This window comes from Oryx dammah, unplaced genomic scaffold (assembly GCF_014754425.2).
Source record: "Oryx dammah isolate SB20612 unplaced genomic scaffold, SCBI_Odam_1.1 HiC_scaffold_11163, whole genome shotgun sequence".
NCBI classification, from domain to species: domain Eukaryota; kingdom Metazoa; phylum Chordata; class Mammalia; order Artiodactyla; family Bovidae; genus Oryx; species Oryx dammah.
In genome coordinates this window covers 4,776,248-4,794,799 of record NW_024080556.1, presented here as the reverse complement: position 1 = coordinate 4,794,799, position 18,552 = coordinate 4,776,248, and the positions used below count along the sequence as shown (strand labels likewise).

Genomic DNA, 18,552 nt, shown 5'->3' with positions numbered 1-18,552 from the left:
CAATAAATACTTTTTTAGAAGATACACTCCTTTTTCAACTACTTTATGATTTTGGCAATACTGTAAAAAAAAAAACAGGCAACAATTAGAAAGACATCCTCTCTATATTACTGTTCTGAAATAGAAGAACAGTTAAAATAAAGAAGAAGCAATGTGTTAAATAGCAAAATACATCTTTCTAGTTGCATTTTCTTACCTTAGCCCAGCCAGAATCACTGGGGCTGGGGATAGGATCGGTAATAGACATGGAAGAGACATTAAACCCGAGGACACTATTGGTTTTTCCTAAAATTACAGCTTGTCCAAGAGAACCAGCAATTTCTTGGAGTTCAGGTAACTGCATCTGACCTATAAGGAAAGTGGACTGTAAGAATATGGAGTAGGGAGAACGTGTGAGAATATTTCACTTCAGTTTTCCTTTGTGCCACTTGCTCCATCCACATTAGAGAATTCTACAGCTTGCTAACCACACCTGAGCTAAACATGACAAAGTCATTCTAAGGAGGTCAGGAAAGTAAAAAACTCTGTAGAATATATATATATATTAGCTAGAATTAAAGAAAAAAGAAAACAAAGATGATAATATAATTTTAAGAAAAATGAGTGAAAGCATGCAGGGAAAAATGTTTCTTAATTTAACACTTTCCTATGTCATTCTTTGTTTTTGAAGTGAAGCACTCTCATGTACGTCTATCATCAAATATTACTTTAAAAAAATAGAATGTTAATTGCAGAACGGAAGGATAATTAGCATCATTGAATCTATAGTATGTATTAATGAGTGGCTAACATTATCATTAAATTACTAACAAAAATGTTCCTTGCTCTGGACACTGACAATTTTCAAGGTTGATTCTGACACTGTAGGTAGTTTCTGCTCCCTTTTTCTAGCTTTGCGGTTCCTTGTAAACCTACTTGCCCCGCTAAGGCTCTTTACCTTGTGAAGGGGCACCTCTTGTCAGAGAAGCCTGGACCTCTCACTTGAGCCCTTCTTCTCCTTCACCTCTCCCCACACTATATAATCAGTTCTCCATTTCGAAATCTCTCTGACTCCATTGCCCAAATCCTAGTTAACCCATTAGCAGCAGAGATATGAAAACAGCTTTCAAACCGGCTTCCTGGCATCCATTCTCTCCCTCTTGCATTCTGCTCTACACACTGCAGTCAGAGCGATCATTTAAGAAACAACTACAGAGTGAAGCCCATCAGAAAGAGACAAACACTGTATATTAATGCATATATATGGAATCTAGAAAAATGGTCCTGATGAACCTATTTGCAGGGCAGAAACAGACGCACAGACGTAGAGAATGGACCCTGTGGACATAGTGGGAGAAGGAGGGTGGGGTGAACTGAGAGAGTATCACTGGCATATATACCCTACCATGTGTAAAACAGCTAGTGGGAAGTTGTCATATAGCACAGGGAGCTCAGCTCAGTGCTCTGATGACCTAGATGGCTGGAACTGTGATAACTTAGATGGGTGGAATGGGAGGTGGGAGGGGGGCTCAAGAAGGAGGGGATATATGTACACATATATACATATGTATCCCCTCCTTAGGGTAGTATTAAAGAATGATCTAATCCTTGGACAATTGCCTCATCTCCCAGGTCTAATCAGAACCTGCTTAATCATCTAATCAGGTCATGCTTAAAATTTTGCATGCTAGGCTTTAGCATTATGAGAACCAAGAACTTCCAGACATACAAGCTGGATTTAGAAAAGGCAGAGGAACCAGAGATTTAAATTGCCAACATTCATTGGTTCATAGAGAAAGAAAGGAAATTCCAGAAAAACATCTACCTCTCTTTTATCAGCTACACTAAAGCCTTTGACTGTGTGGATCATAAAATATTGTGGAAAACTCTTAAAGAGATGGGGATACCAACCATCTTACCTGTATCCTGAGAAACCTGTATGCAGGTCAAGAAGCAACAGTTAGAACCCTGTATGGAACAGTCGATTGGTTCAGGATTGAAAAAGCAGTACAATTGGGCTGTCACTGTGTTTATTGAACCTATACACTGAGCACATCATGAGAACTGCTGAGCTGGATGAGTTACAAGATGGAATCAGGATAGGTGGGAGAAATATCAATGACCTCACTTGTGTGGATGATACCACTCTAATGGCAGAAAGTGAAGAGGAACTGAAGAACCTCTTGATGAGAGTGAAGGAGAATGAAAAAGCTGGCTTAAAACTAAATATTAAAAAAACTAAGATTATGTCATCCAGTACCATTACTTCATGCATATAGAAGGGGAAAAGGTGGAGCTAGTGACAGATTTCCTCTTCTTGGGCTCTAAAATCACTGCAGACAGTGTCTGTAGCCATGAAATCAGAAGACATTAGCTTCTTGGCAGGAAAGCTATGATAAACCTAGACAGTGTGTTGAAAAGCAGATATATTACTCTACTGTCAAAGGTCTGTATAGTCAAGGCTATGGTCTCCCCAGTGGTCATGTACTATTGTGAGAGCTGGACTGTAAAGAAGGCAGAACGCCAAAGAATTGATGCCTTTGAACCGTGGTGCTGGAAAAGACTCCTGAGTGTCCCTTGGACAGCAAGGAGATCAAACCAGTTAATATTAAGGGAAATCAACTCTGAATACTCATTGGACGGACTGATGCTGTAGCTGAAGTGCCAGTATTTTGGTCACCTGGTGTGAACAGTCGACTCATTGGAGAAGTCCCTGATGCTGGGAAAGCATCAGAGGATGAGATGGATGGATGGTATCAGTGATGCAATGGACATGAAATTGGGCAAACTCTGGGAGATGGTGATGGACAGGAAGGCCTGGCGTGCTGCACTCTATGAGTTGCAAAGAGTTGGACACAACTGGGCTACTGAACAACAACAATGGCTGATTCATGACGTTGTACAGCAGAAACTGACACAACATTGTAAAATCAATTATATTCCAAAAAAAAAAAAGAAACAAAAAACCAACAACAACCACAGCCAATGTTTTGGTGTATTGTTCCTACATGTCTAGCACCTTCCTTATCCAGACTCATGCCCTGAGGGCTTTAGTCACTGAGTTTCTTCCGTGAAGGCTAGGCCCTCAAGCTTAGTGTGCTCAGGCAGTGCTCTCGGGCAGAAGGTCTCATGTGACACTGAAAATCACAGTCTCAGGTATTTTTAGTCCCTGTCCATTTTATTTATTTTTAATTTAAATTTATTTATTTTAATTGGGGGCTAATTACTTTACAATATTGTATAGGTTTTGCCATACATCAACATGAATCCGCCACAGGTGTACATGTGTTTCCCATCCTGGGCCCCCCTCCCACCACCCTCCCCATACCATCCTCTTTGGGTCATCCCAGTGCACCAGTCCCAAGCATCCTGTATCCTGCATCGAACCTGGAGTGGCGATTCGTTTCACATATGATATTATACATGTTTCAATGCCATTCTCCCAAATCATCCTACCCTCTCCCCCTCCCACAGAGTCTAAAAGACTGTTCTATACATCTGTGTCTCTTTTGCTGTCTCACATACAGGGTTATCGTTACCATCTAAAGGCTTCTTTTGGTTGATTCAATCTCTTCAGGATAAATGGCAATCTTTCAGACTCTCCCCCCACACACACTCTCCTACAAGATGGCTTTCTGGGTATGCCACGTGAACTCACGGCAGCTGTACAAAGGTGCTTTACATCCATACACTGCTACTACCATCTCTCCTCGCTGGTTTTTGGTGCAGGGTGGCACATCTGACCTGCTGGCATGGTTAACAGGTTCTCTCTGACCATCTGATATGTGAAGGCATCCATTTCTGCTGACTGCCAGCTAGAAACCAAAGACTTTCACTTGAAAAGCTGCTTTTCCTGACACGACTCTTTGTCCAGAGGTCCCCTCAGTACTTAAGCAACCACTTTCTAGGACACCTGGAAACTTATGGATGTCCTAACATTTTGTGAAGGCTGTGAGGGGCCAGAAGTGTTACTCCATGCATATCTTTCTTGCCACTTTGCAAAATTTTGCTGTGATATCACACCTTGCCAGGTTATAGGGCTTTCCTTGAGACCTCAAACCCTAATTCAGTTTAAGTCTTAGAAACAAGCCGTTAGCCTATCTTTCCTCCTGCCCCTAATTCCATGTTCTTAAACTGCAGTGTGCTTATATCTGGGTATCTAAATCTGGCGAGCAAGATAAAACTGCTTTAAGAGAAGGGAGGGTAGGAGAGGTTGTATGTGAAGCAATTTAGATTACATACAGGAAATAAATCACATTTTTTTTTTGACATTAGAGTGGCTAGTGTAGTAAGTACTGGAACTCAATACACGTAAGGGCTTACCAGGGAATTTTTTAGAGTCAGTGAGCAATCTATATACATAGACCTGTATCTGAACCTGATGCAACTCCTAGACTAAATTAGAGACTATGTTGATCCCAAAGCCCTGATCCTGTAGATACAAGGAAACCCAAGGTTGATGAAGAAGAGTAACCTATGACTGGGCAGAGAGTGAAGTCACTCAGTCGTGTCTGACTCTTTGCGACTCCATGGACTATACAGTCTATGGAATTCTCCAGACCAGAATACTGGAGTGGGTAGCCATTCCCTGCTCCTGGGGATCTTCTCAACCCAGGGGTCAAACCCAGGTCTCCCACATTGCAGGCGGATTCTTTACCAGCTGAGCCACCAGGGAAGCCCAGTGGAAGATCTGGCTGCAAACACAAGCCTGTGCCTCCTATTTCCTTCAACAGAGAGCTGATCAGCACTTCCTTCCATCCATGCAAGCCTTTTCACAGGCTGATCTCCACAAGGGAGGAAGCTTTTGCCTGCCTAACTGGTAGAATTCCAGAAGAGCAACATGGCTGGTGCATGGGGTTAAAGCTCAGAAGCAAACCGCAGGGGGAAAAGAGTGATGACCCTAGTGGCAGAAGATGAGAACACTCAGTACTAAGTGGACACATAAGAGAGCCTGGGAGTTGGATGAAGAAGATGCTTAACAGGAATGGGGTAGATGAGGATTTTCTGAGTCTGCAGTTTATACAACATGGAGACTCTTTTTAAGAATAAGTCTTATTTGTACAACTTTTATAATAATAGTCCATTATTTGACCACATTATTAAGTGGACCATTCTTCCAGGGCCTTGAAAGTTAAAGCCCATCCCAGGACTTGTACAAGTAAAGGGACTTGAAGCTTAAGCTGGATGCTAATCTTCCTCCTACAAAGACTCAGATCTCATCTTCTTGGAGAAGTGTATGCCTAGATATTTGGCTTGACCACCAGAGACAACGGCATGGAATTACAGCTGAGAATGTGATTGCATGTCAAGAGGCCAGGAAAGTTCAGTTGTACCACAGAGAGGTTCGGGCAGAGCAGAGAAGACCACGCACCCTGCCACAGAAACTATGAGGACAAGAGGGCAACGGGAGGGTCTGAGGTCAAGAAAGCCCCTTGTCATTCAGATACCAACTTGAAAAGATGGAGAGGAACAAAATCTGAAGGTCTGAACATTTACCCCAATGCTCAACCAGAGTCAGCCTGAGGAAACCATAATTTAAGCCACCAAAGTTACCTCTGACAGAATAGCTGAGCTTATTTTTATCTCTGATACCTAGAAAATAGGGTATAGTGAGTAAGGGACAGAGAAAGGGGTGATGGCTAGTAAGGCTGATTAGGTCCTTCACAGAAATGAAAGACAGGACATATTCTTGCACATTTGCACTTATTAGGGTAAATAGATGACTTTAGAAATCCAACCTACTACTCCACCTCTCAGAATCTCCACAGGTTTATTTATCTCCTTTAGGAAGACCCCCACTGTCCTTTCTCTTGGCTTACAAAGAGGAGAACCTCTTTTGGTTTCCCACGATCTAGCACCTGTGTACCTCTCAACCTCGTCTCTAGCAGCTTGTTCTTCCTGGAGCCTTCTGCTGCAGATCTTCTGGGTCCTTTCCAGTTCTTCAACTGGACCAAACTCTCACTGCCTATTCTTACCACCCACTTTGACCAACTCTTTTCATTCATTGGCCAATTCTTCTCATCCTGAATCTCTCAACTATAAGGTCACTTCCTTAGGTCATTTTTTGGATCTTACGTTAGATCAAATCCTATTGTGGAAGTAGTGAATTGCTACAATAACAAAATAGAGGTTGAAGTTTCTTCATAATTCAAAATAATTTGGGATTACAGGAGTAGAGCAGAGAAAAGAGTTTCCAGGTCCTTAGAGGGTTCAGGATGTGGGGTTGGTGGGATTTCCTGAGGCCTGGCTTACCAAGCCTCAATAGTGTTATTTATGGATGCGGTTTTGGTAATGACATTACCCTTTCTCAAGTGTCTACTTTTCATACCTGTGGTGTCATTGGTTATGAACTGAGGGGGAGGATCACCAATCTCCAGTTCAACCGTGAGCCCCATGGATCTCTTCCTCCGCAGGCTCTCCCCTCGTATGACTTTGCTGACACGGATTTTGTCACTTGGTATCTTTAGGAACAAGGCAAGATTTCTAACCAGATTATGAGAGCTATAAAAGTCATCCTCTGTTACAGCAGGTAATTGGAAAGAGACAAATATGACTGTAGTGGTATGAACTTCAACAGGTATAGTCCCCTTAACCAAAAGGTAAAGCATCTGGTAGGTTCTATCAAAGTAGTTTTCACCAAGGACAGTGGAATTCAGGTTAGGAAGTAATTGCTCTATAAAGGAAAAAAAGACAAAACAGCACAGTTAAATTTATTTATATTATCATAACTACCATGCAGTATTTAATATTTGTTTAAATGTACGAAATTCTGAAAAAGTTCAATCTTATCATTCTTTCACAGGAAAATGTGCATATTAAAAGCAAAAACATTTATAGAACTGACATGCAAAATTAGTTAATTTTAAAAATAATACCATTAATAATCATTATATATTAAATTTAGTTTAAAAAACAACTAGCTATAGATATACTAATGAGAAATAAAATCTAATTATAAACTAGAAATCTCTGTTGTACTTATAATACTCTTTATATTTTCAGAATTTTAAAGCCTTGACCAAAGGCATTTTGTCATTAAAAATGTAAATGTAACTTTAACAGCCATTTAATTTATGCAGTGCTCTATACCAGCTCTTAAGGAAAATTGATGGTTCAGTGCTTCTAATTTTACTAAGGACAAAAGTATATGCTATAAATGAAGTTTATAAGAAAACATCTCAGAAGGATCTCACATCAATAACACAAGTTTACATTTCAGACTGAAAACCCTTTAGTTAATGCAAAAAACATTCTTCTAGGGCACTGAATTTTTGTAAAAGTGATTGAGATCATATATACCTATATATGTAATGAATAAGCATATATGTGATTTTAGGGCATAGTATAAACAATGTCCAAGAAGTAATAAATCCACTAACATATATTGAACACAAAGTCTGACTGTACAATAATACTGGATTGTGGTATGAAGCTTTTTACCACATTTCATAGTGGGGCATACTGAGGAAAAGAAATTAGAATCTTAGAAAAAAGAGATTATTTCTTACTAACATAATAGACATTCATAGCAATGGTATTAAGAAGCCATTTCATTATTACTATATATTTTTGAACATCTACTAGTATAAGTTCTACTTGCAATTTGGCTTAAACATTCCATGAATCTGAAGCCTGTGCTTTTGTATTATAAATTGAAGCTGTTCTCAAACTACCATTAGAGAGGCATATATCACTTATTCTAGGTAACTTTCTCATATCTTCACATTTTGGGCAACCTAAAGAGATATGTACAGCCATAATACAGGGATATTATTTCTCATTCCAAGTGTCAAAGCAAAATGTTTGTCTAAAAACAATGTTATTTCAGAAACAAATTTTCTAAAAGGGCAGTGGTGGTACTGTTTTGCAGACTTCTGTAATCAATTCCCTGTCACCAATTTATTAAATTCTGCCTGTTGATATTCTTTCTATTTCCTTGACTTGAATGATAGAGTACTTTGTATCAAAAGTATTTTTTTTAAAAAACAGAGTTAAAATTTATAAAAATTAAGCTGCAAATAGGTGCAATCATTTGTATGTAAAAATAACACTGACTCTCCTAGTTTACACGAAGGCCATGGAGCATAACAAAGTGCCTGGGTTATAGAGCTTAGACTCTGTGTGTTCAGTACCTTGCACTACCCCTACCAGCTTCGATATTGCTCTACACTGAATTGGGTCCCCCCACTCAAATTCATGTATGGTAGCCATAACCCGCAGTGTGACAGGATTTCGAGATGAAGCCTTTGTGAAGTAATTAGGTTTGGAGAAAGTGAGGGTGGGGACTTCATGATGAATTAAGGCCCTTATAAGAAGGGACACCAGAGAGCTCACGGTCTCTCCCCAGCCCCTCCCTGCCACCTGAGATTTCAGTGAGAAGGCAGCCATCTGCAAGTATTCAGAACCAGACCATAATGGTATCCTGATCTCACAGCCTCCAGAATAGTAAAAAAATAAATTTCTGTTTTTAAGCCGTCTAGGTTATGGCATTTTGTTATGGCAGCCTGAGCTAAGACAGAGACCCTGGCAAGTTACTCCACCGCCCTGTGTCTCAGTCTACTTGTCTGTGCCTACCTCAGAGGGTTATTACTAGGACATAGGAACAGCGAGTTATTATATACAAAGCACTTAGCACAGTGCCTGACACATGGCAACATCTCTGGAAATAGCAGCTATTCATATTAGTAGAAGTAGGACTTGCTTCATAGACAGTAATGATTACGGGTCATTCATTCATACTCTCCTGTCTAGCTTCATTTATGATCTACAGCACACATTGATGTAATCATTAACCAAGATTAGGGGGCACAACTAAAATATGATGATAAGTAGCACATGTGGAAAGGAGTGGACTGGCCTTATTAGGACCCTGTTTAACAAAAAAACTTCCAGGAGCAGAGATAAATCCCGGTTTTGCAACAATGGTAAATGCGCAAGTTAGCTTCTTTCATATATTTCCTTTAAATCCAGAGTTTACTTTACATATTTACTTCACAGTGTTCAACTGCTGTTATGCTAACTTTCTCGGCAATACTTCTGGTGACTATCAATGAAGTTAGGTTCTAACCTCTATGAAAGAGAAGTGAAGCAAACATAGGGTAAAAATTCTAAGCGAAATCTCTTCTGTACGCAGGAATAACTGAACTAAATGTGTAGCATATAAATGTTCCCAGGGCAAAGGAATAGCCATGGTACACACAGACTTTTATCTGCAGGTGTGCAGATAGACAAGAATTCCATCAGGAGGGATCTTTCAGGGCACATATGTTCTAAATGAACACATCTTAGTGTGTGGTGGACCATGGGTAAACATTTATTTTCTCTGTATTTGTCAAGGGCTAAGGAACTAAAAATATTAATAATGAAACACTATGAAGAATTTTATACACCATTAAGTACATAGACAATGTATGCTGTATTTTTCTGAGCAAATACCTGTATACAGTTGTCTAGTAAGTTCACAATATTTCTGTTGGGAGTTCCACACTGTATTTTGGGGGCAGACCAATGTATTGTTCACATAGACATCCAAACGCTGACGTGTGGGGAAAAAAATTCCTACCAGAACAGCCTATTAAAAATAAAAAACATTTTTACATCTAAAGAGAACAATGAAAGAGAATACTTAGAATTTAGCACTTTGAAAATATTCTTTATACATGCCTTCCGTAGAATATTAAAACAAAGTCTTATGGATTTAGGGTAAATATTAAACTAAAAACTTTAAACAGATTTACATTCAACATGGGATCGCAAGGAGTTGGACATGACTGAAGCAACTCAGCGTGCATGCAGGCATGCAAGGTATGTGTGAATTCATGGAAGGAGCTTCCCCGGTGGTGCAGTGGTAAAGAATCTGCCTGCCAATGCAGGAGAAGCAACAGACTTTGTTTCGATCCCTGGGTCAGGAAGATCCCCTGGAGAAGGAAACGGCAACCCAATCCAATATTCTTGCCTGGGAAATCCCATGGACAGAGAAGCCTGGCGGGCTACAGTTCATAGCGTCTCAAAGAGTAAGACATGACTGAGCGATTGAGCATGCACGTATTCATAGGAAAGAATGCAATGTAAGAAAAAATACTAGAGGACAACCTCTAAATTAAAGAATGAATTCCTTTAAAAGATGACGTTCAACACAGGCTTTCAACTTCAGGGGCGGGGGAAATGGGAGCATTAGCAGTGCTCTTCTGTACAATGTACCCACACAAAATTAGGTACTTCATGTTGAAAACACTGCTCATCTCTGAGAAAATTTTGTTAGTAAGATAAAAAAAAAATCAGTCAAAATAACTATCCTGATTAAGTGTGGGTCATCCTTCATATTCATTCCCCATATTTCATGCTATCAGATAAAGTAAGGAGACTTGGCTTTTGCAAAGGTGGGGCAGAATTTGTAAGAAATTTAACAAGCTACACATAAATATTCTTTCACTCAAAAAATTGAGTCCCTTAATTTAGACACTATTTTAGGAACTTTCAAAAGTCCTCGCCCTATTTGAGCTTACATTCTAGAATAGGGAGAGACAATAAATAGTAGAAATAATAAAAATTAGAGTATGAAGCATGTTAAAAGGTGAGAAGTGCCATAGAATAAAAAGAGAGGAAGATCAGAGTCTGACTAACTGGGTGAGCCAGCAGGGAGGGGTGGTCAGGGTAGGCCTACAAAGGAGAATGAGAGTTGAGGAAGTTGGGAGTAGAATGTAGAATGTTCCAGGCAGACTTACCATCATCGGAAATTCACAGGCCCAGAGGGTCTGGTGGGGTGAGGAATAGCAAGGGGCTCAGCATGGCTGGAGGAGAAGTCAGAGTGCTAAGGGGTTGGGGAGATTCTCAGGTGCCCTGTAGACCATTGTGAGGACTCTGGCTCTTGTACGGACACAACGGGGAAATTACTGCAGGGTTTGGGGCACAGGCATGGCCTGCTCTGACCTGTGTTTTTGAAGGTATCTCGGTGGTTACTGAGCTCTGTTACTGAGAACAGACCACAGAGGGGGCAAAGGCAGAGCAGGAGGAGGAGTTAGGAAGGAACTGCCTTACTCCAGGGAGGAGATAATGTTGGCTCAAGCTGGACAGAAGCACTGGAGGTGAGGAGTGGTCAGATCCTGGACATTTTGCAGAAACTCCCAATAGGATTTGCACATGGGCTAGATGAGGAATGAGAGAGAAAGAGAGGAATAAAGAATGATTCCAAGGTTTTATCTCGAGCAGCTGGAAGGATGGAAATGCTCTTGCCATTCTCGAGTGTCTCCTTTCCTTAATCCTCTCTCTGCCTTGTCTCATACTCATTACTGATGCATATCAGTTCCTGATACTCTGGGACTTCTGAGTCTCATACTCTTAGGAAAAAAATCTATAGTATGAGATTTCTACTTAACCTCATACTCTTTTCCCACTGACACAGCCTGAAGTTAATTATCCCAGCTGAATTCATTTTACAGCAAAGAGCTGACATTATTGAAGATATTTTAGATAATGTATTGTGATCTCTGAAGTAAGTTGCAAAGGTGTATTTCTGACATATATAAATAATAGCAGCATGGAAGGATGACAATATAATCCTAAGGGGCCGGTTTTAGATGCATGCTGTTTTTATGTAAAAGTTCAGGTTTGCTTGCTAATCACACAAATCATAGGGCTCACTGTCACACCAGATGAAGCAGCACAAGCCAGTGCATACGTGGAGAAGTTTTGGGACTCCTGTGTGCTCTCAGGCTGATAAAGCTGCCTGGATTCACAGTATTCTTAGTGGTAGCTGTAAGGCTGATGTTGTTCCAGAGGACAGAGAGGGAAGTAAAGTCCTTAGCGGATAGAAATATATGCAACTAACACCAATAACTCTTTTTTTAAGCCTTTGATTTTTTAAAGTTTATTCATAATTTTTTTCTGGCCACACTGTATGGCATGCTGGATCTTCGCTCCCCGATCCATGCAGTAGAAGCCTCGAGTCTAAACCACTGGACTGCCAGGGGATTCCCCAGGAATTCTTTTTTTTTGTTGTTTTCAGACTTTTTAAAATAAATTACTTCAAAATAATTGAACAGAAATAATCTTCATAGAATTACTGAATGACAAAGTACATTTCTTGACAAAGTCAATAAATGAAATAATTTTTTTATTATTTTTTACATACCTATCAATAATTACTTCATTTATTTAAAATATTTTTTATTTTATATTGGAGTATAGTTGGTTAACAGTGTTGTGTTAGTTTTAGATAGACACGTGTACGTACCACTGAATCAATCACTTTGCTGTACACCTGGAACCAATAATCAAATAAGAAATTATTTCTATTTTGCCTTACCTTGTCATGGTCAACATTAAGCAACATCAGTCGAAGATTCTGAGGACTGGTGCCTGTGAAGTAGACCTCGTAAGATTTGCCCAGAGCCACGATGCTGTGAAACAGGGACAGTCTTCTCTGGCATGTGTACCCAGCACACCAGCCATGATCCTGTGGGCCTACATCCACACAAATGAAAGTTCATGTTCCGTATTATGAATATTACTAGTGCAAAGCCTGAAGTGTAATTGTATTCAAAATAAATTGCAGTGGTCAAGTTCACCATTTACAACCATTATCCATCCACCCGTCCATTCAGTGATCTAAGCTATTTCTCAAGCCTTGCCTTAAAAAAGAAGGCAGGGGTCTTTCCTGGTGGTTCAGTGGTTAAGAACCCACCTGCTAATGTGGGGGACACAGATTTGTTCCCTGGTCTGGGAAGATAAGCCCGTGTACCACAACTATTGAGCCTGTGCACCATAGAGCCTGTGCTCCACAACAGGAGAAGCCACTTGAACAGGGAGTCTGGAGAGTAGCCCCCGCTCGCTGCGACTAGAGAAAGCCCAGGCAGAGCAACAAAAATCTGTGAGTGGCAACAAAGGCCCAGCGCAGCCAGCAAATAAAGGCTCCTGACGGACTTTAAACAGACAGAAAAGGGTTACATGAAAACTTTTTTTTTTTTTTTAAAGGAAGGCAGGGAAGCAACTCCCTCTCTACTATCCTTACTTTTAGACAGCTCAGGGTCAGAAGGTAAATTAATATGTTGAGGATCTGCATTGGAAGGTTATTAAAGGAAATAGCAGATTTACTTATATATCTATTTTAATAATCATGTTTGAGTCCAGGCCCCACAGTGAGGAAGAAAATGTTTGATGCTTTCTCCTGTTTCTCCTATTAAATGTGACTTTGGGTGGGAACCAACTTTCTCAAACCATTTATTGAGAAATACACTCTAACAGAGCTAATTTGCTAAAAATACAGCTTGTACCTAGAAAACATACACATTTGAATGTCCAAATCACTGATGTATTCATTATTTCACACTCATTTGTTCATTAGTTAATCTGTTAACTTGACAAACTTTTAAGTGTGTTTTTATTGCCTTTAACATTCCTCCTGTTATTTTAATATTTTTGTTAATGAGGATAGGTACTATTGAAGGGTCAACATCATACATAAACAGAAAAAACGTGAAAAATAACACTCCATTAAACTCTCTCAAAAGCCAAAAGAAACTGGACAATTTCACCTGAATCCAGACATTTCCAGAACACACGTAACATGACTTGTAAGAAACTTCTCTATTGCACTTCAGTTTTAAAGTGGCTGGGATTATATATATACACAGCAGTGAGATATGGAATGATGAATTTTCTTGATGTATTTATTCATTAGTTTTGCTCAATTTCCTAGCTTGCTTGGAATTATCAATATTTATAACTGAACTTCGATTGAATTTTACATCAATATAAACTTCTGAAGTTCAAATAGAGCATAACATATTCCTTAGCATTAGAGACATAAATCCTAGGATGGGGAACACGTGTACACCCATGGTGGATTCATGTTGATGTATGGCAAAACCAATACAATATTGTAAAGTAATTAGCCTCCAATTAAAATAAATAAATTTACATTAAAAAAGGAAAACATAAATTCTGCTTTTAAATAAACCTTCTTTGTGGGTTTTGGACACAGACATTTCTATGCATAAAATAAAAAATTTAGAGTAACATAAGCCATATTTTAAAAACAAAATTTAGGGAAACTTTAGTGATATGTACTAATTTTATCTTGGAATTTTTCTTTCCCCCTAGTAGAGACATCCCAAGCTTCAATAATCCTAACACTGTCATAATTTTTGCCACGTTGCTATTATTTATCATTAAACTATATTCTCATTAAACTGATGTGCATGCGTGCTAAGTCAGTTTAGCTGTGTCCAACTCTTTGTGACCCTATGGACTGTAGCCCGCCAGGCTCCTCTGTCCATGGGATTCTCCAGGCAAGAATACTGGAGTGGGTTGCCATCACCTCCTCCAGGGGATCTTCTCAATCCAGCGATCGAACACACATCTCATGTCTCTTGCATTGGCAGGTGGGTTCTTTACCCTTAGACAGTCACTTTTTAAAATTTATTTAAAAGAGAAATGTCATATCACTATTATAAATGGAAAACTTGTATTGCCTTTTAGGAAAAGCAAAATATAAAAATAAATAGAATAAAATCTTTCCCCATACAAAACAGAGCAATTTGTAAACCTCTTCATTAGTCACTTAGTGGTCTAAAATTCTTTCCATGATTTCTCTGCTTTATAAAATCTGAAAGGTAGAATTTGAAACTGGGTTGACTGTAGGTCATAGAAACCAGGCAGATTATATGTCAGAGCAGAATTGTGGAGCAAGTTAAAATCATGTAGCTGACATAGATCATTCTAGTCTCTTCAACAAGTTAAAAAAATGAACTTGTAGGGTATTGGCTATTTTGGGAATTTCAGAATATTCTGGAATATGTTGTGACACTGTCAGGACAGAGAGATCTTTCTGATCCTGGTTATGTGCCCCTTTAGCATTTCAAAGACTCTAAAAGCATGATTGAAAGTGAAAGTGAAGTCGCTCAGTCGTGTCAGATTCTTTGCGACCCCATGGACTATAGCCTACCAGGCTCCTCCGTCCATGGGATTTTCCAAGCAAGAATGCTGGAGTGGGTTGCCCCAATGCCACTTTAGGGATATACAATGAGTCCTTGCCCTCTGTTTTTAGTAGCTTTTAGAACTTCACCTGTTTATTCAAAAACTCTTGGACACTAGAGTTGATCTGAATCCTCAGGAGACCACTGCCTTCCATTACATGAGAGCCAACAAGGACCAGAATGGAAGGGACCTAGACTCTGGAGCTTGACAAGATAGTCTTCATAGTCAGAGAAATCAGGATGGAGAAAAACCAAAGCTAAACAAAAAACCTCACAACACACTGATTCAAGATTAAATCTTCCAAGGATTCATGAAAATGAAAGGTATAGGTTGATACTGTTCCTTCTGAAGTATTACAAATATCACATTATCAGTTTTTTAATTTATGTAAAGAAAATTGGGGTTTTTTTTGCAGACATTCAATTTTTTCTTAAATGTATTTATATGCCACACTCATACCTATAAAGATCACTCAAGGCATAATCTTCTTGCTCTTCTTTTAACGGTCAGTTTGGAGTCATTGCCGGCTTTCTAATGGGAGGGGTACTGCTGAAGAGTCAAGTCTCTTTCCCTTCCTTAGATCTTTCTTAAATTTAGAAGGCAAGGAAGTTCAGATGTTTGCTAGTTCTTTGTGGCAGATAACTTATGAGATATGTCCATGAATATAATAAAGAGTGAATGCTTTGAGTAACTCTAGTTGATTTACATTGAATACCTACCATTAATGAGATCAACATAACCATTGCTCACTATAGCCACGGGGGAGAGTCTTCGAGTTTCTGTGTCAGAATCCAGGCTTTCGATAACCATCATTGCATATTCCATCCCAAAGCACCAATGGCCCTGCCATTCTGGAATGTATTTACAGGTTGAATCTCTAATGATTCCTGGAAATGGTAGAAAACACATTTATAAATGAAACAGAATCTCCTTACAAAAGCATTCACATATTATTTTTTGCTTGTACATATGATTAATAAGTACAAAATATACATTAGAGTACATCAATCATTAAAAGTAAAAGATATGTTTTGTTCCATGAACCTGAAGACTAACAGAATAAGATCCAACAAACCTTTATAAGGTGCTTTTTCCGTGACAGGAATTCTACTTCCATTTGGGAATGTGAGCATCACCTTAGGAATTCTATAGTCTCCAATTCCAAACTGGCTATTTCCATTCCATTCATATTCTGCTTCAGGTATTACTGAACCAGAATTCCCCAGGAAGGAGCCATCCATATCTCTAAGTAAAGATTTCCTTTTGGCATCACAAACCATATCTACACAATCTGATGGATTCACCTTACTGTGGAGAAAAGGTGAAATGCACAAATACTTAGATTTAGTATAAACTCCCTATTTCTGGAGAGCGTTAGAATATACTTGCATATTTGATTAAAGTACCACAACATTGTTTGTTTGAATCTTATTTCAGAAAGGATTCAAAGTGGGACCAAGTAGCATATATAATTAACATTGTAATGAGACCTTCTTTCCCATTGTATTGATTTGGTCTATTATTATGAATTCATTAACATTTCAAAAGGACAATTTATACTTGTGAGAAAAAAATTAGAATTCCATTTTGCTATTTTATATTTTGTTGAATGATACATTTCATATTTGTGCATTGCTCAAAATATACTAACACTGCTCAAAGAGTAGGTAAATTACTCAGTAGCACAGACATATAAAATCCTTGTGTTTGCAGGTAAGTCTTTATATTTTTCCCTTCCTTTTCTTCTTTTTAATGGTTCTTTAAGAATTATAAATGTACTGCATGTTTCCTATAAAGTAAATCCTTAATAAAAGCTCAGTCCACTTCACCTTTCTATCCCAAGTTTTTAGGCTCATCAACAATTATAGATTAGCGTATATTCTTGTAGGCTTTTGTCTATGTATATACAAGCAGATAAACTTAGATTATAATTTTTACACTACATATTTTAATAACCATTCTGTAGATATCCAAACCATAAGAGATGAAATACTATAATCCCATCATGCAGTTCAATCATAGACAGTACTCTGCTTTCATCTTGAGCCACCTGGAGTGTTGACTGTTATTAGGTATAATAATAAAAATGGCTGCTTAATTTGCAATGTACATGGTATATAGTATACTTACACTATATGATACATACAATGGGGAAATAAAATTTATTCCAGAGTTATAGCAACTATCTAGTAGACCTGAGCTTTTTGCTAAAAAAGATGTGAAACTAACTATTTCTTACTCTATTAGTTTTGGAGATGATTTGAATAAACATTTCCGTAGGTTATGTGTTCTCTGTGTTCCAGTGTGTGCAGGTTTGTGAGCACGTCTGTGAACAGAGTGCCCAGTGGCACTCTCACATTATAGTGTAGGGCTCCATCTTACTTCAGGTTCCAAAGAAACAGAACCTGAGATGTGGATTTTTGTTCAAGTGAGTTATAAAGAGAGTTCTCAATAAGGAAAGGAGAGAAGAGGAAAGGAGAGAAGCCATATACAGCAAGGGAAAGAAAAGGGGGACAACTGTGGTCTACATACCCAGCTTCAATCTGATCTCAAGAGAACCTCTGGACCATGAATTACACCCAGAGGGATTCTACCTCTTCTTGTATAAATTAGTTATTTTTCTATGGACTGCAAGAAGGTGGTAGTAGGGAGAGCTTTAGCCTCTCAGAGCTACTCCTGTTTGAATAATCTTCTGGAAAAGCAGGCAAATGCAGGTCATTACTGGCCAACATTTAGAGCATTTGAGGACTGGATGAGCTACCTAGTAAAATGGATCTGGGATTGTGCCAACAGTATCCCAATAAAAGTACAGAATTCAAAGATATATTTTAAAACATAATGTTTTCTCCATGACCTAGATATTAAAATTGTATATGAAATCTGAAAGATTCAATGATAACTAAATAGGAGCTAATAGCTCCTATTAGCTATTAGGAGGGGAGAGCCTCCAGTGAGCCAAAAAACACTTTGGTATAACAATTATTGAGGAGATACCAGGTTTTCATAAAAATAAGATCAGATGAAATCAAACTAGTTATGAAATACTACATTTCTCTGAAAAGATGTCTATCTAATTAGCATTATTTATTGTCTTCTCTCTGTACTGAAAATGGTCAAAGAGCTCTAATGGAAATTTTCTTTCCTCCAGTAGCTTCTTATATCTAAATTCCTGGTCTGTCCATCTTATGAAGAATAGCAGTTATTGGCTATAGTCTTTCAAGACTTACGATCTAAGTGGTTCAACTTCTAGAAATATTCTGACACCAACTAACCTTTGTGATTGAAAAAAATTATCATTCAAAGTTTCTGCATATTCTCAATCACAATGATTATAATGACTCTCATTTAATTTCCAAATAAACTGTGGTGCATATAATAAGATATTTGGAAAGCAAAAGGAAATGAAAGAGGTAAGGAAAAGAGAAGAAATTATAGACATGATTTTCATTTCTGGTGACTATTAATGGAGAGATCTCAATGTACAAATACACTTCGGACTCGGTCTGTTATCTTCCATGTTTAAAGATGGTGCTATTTATGATATACAAGCAGAAAAGCGTGAGAAAATATACATAATAAGGCCTAGATTCTTCAACT

At 38.5% G+C, this 18,552-nt stretch overlaps 1 protein-coding gene across 1 annotated transcript in view; it reads right to left on the bottom strand.

Moving 5' to 3' along the window:
- Nucleotides 1-18,552, bottom strand: part of LOC120860689 (fibrocystin-L-like) — a 177,416-nt gene that overhangs the window by 12,648 nt on the left and 146,216 nt on the right. The window contains exons 69-74 of the mRNA XM_040236441.1: nt 16,031-16,263; nt 15,675-15,842; nt 12,284-12,441; nt 9,415-9,550; nt 6,308-6,652; nt 197-348 (exon numbers count right to left, since the gene is read on the bottom strand). Coding sequence (XP_040092375.1) covers nt 197-348; nt 6,308-6,652; nt 9,415-9,550; nt 12,284-12,441; nt 15,675-15,842; nt 16,031-16,263 — 1,192 coding nt within the window. The remainder of the gene's footprint in view (nt 1-196; nt 349-6,307; nt 6,653-9,414; nt 9,551-12,283; nt 12,442-15,674; nt 15,843-16,030; nt 16,264-18,552) is intronic.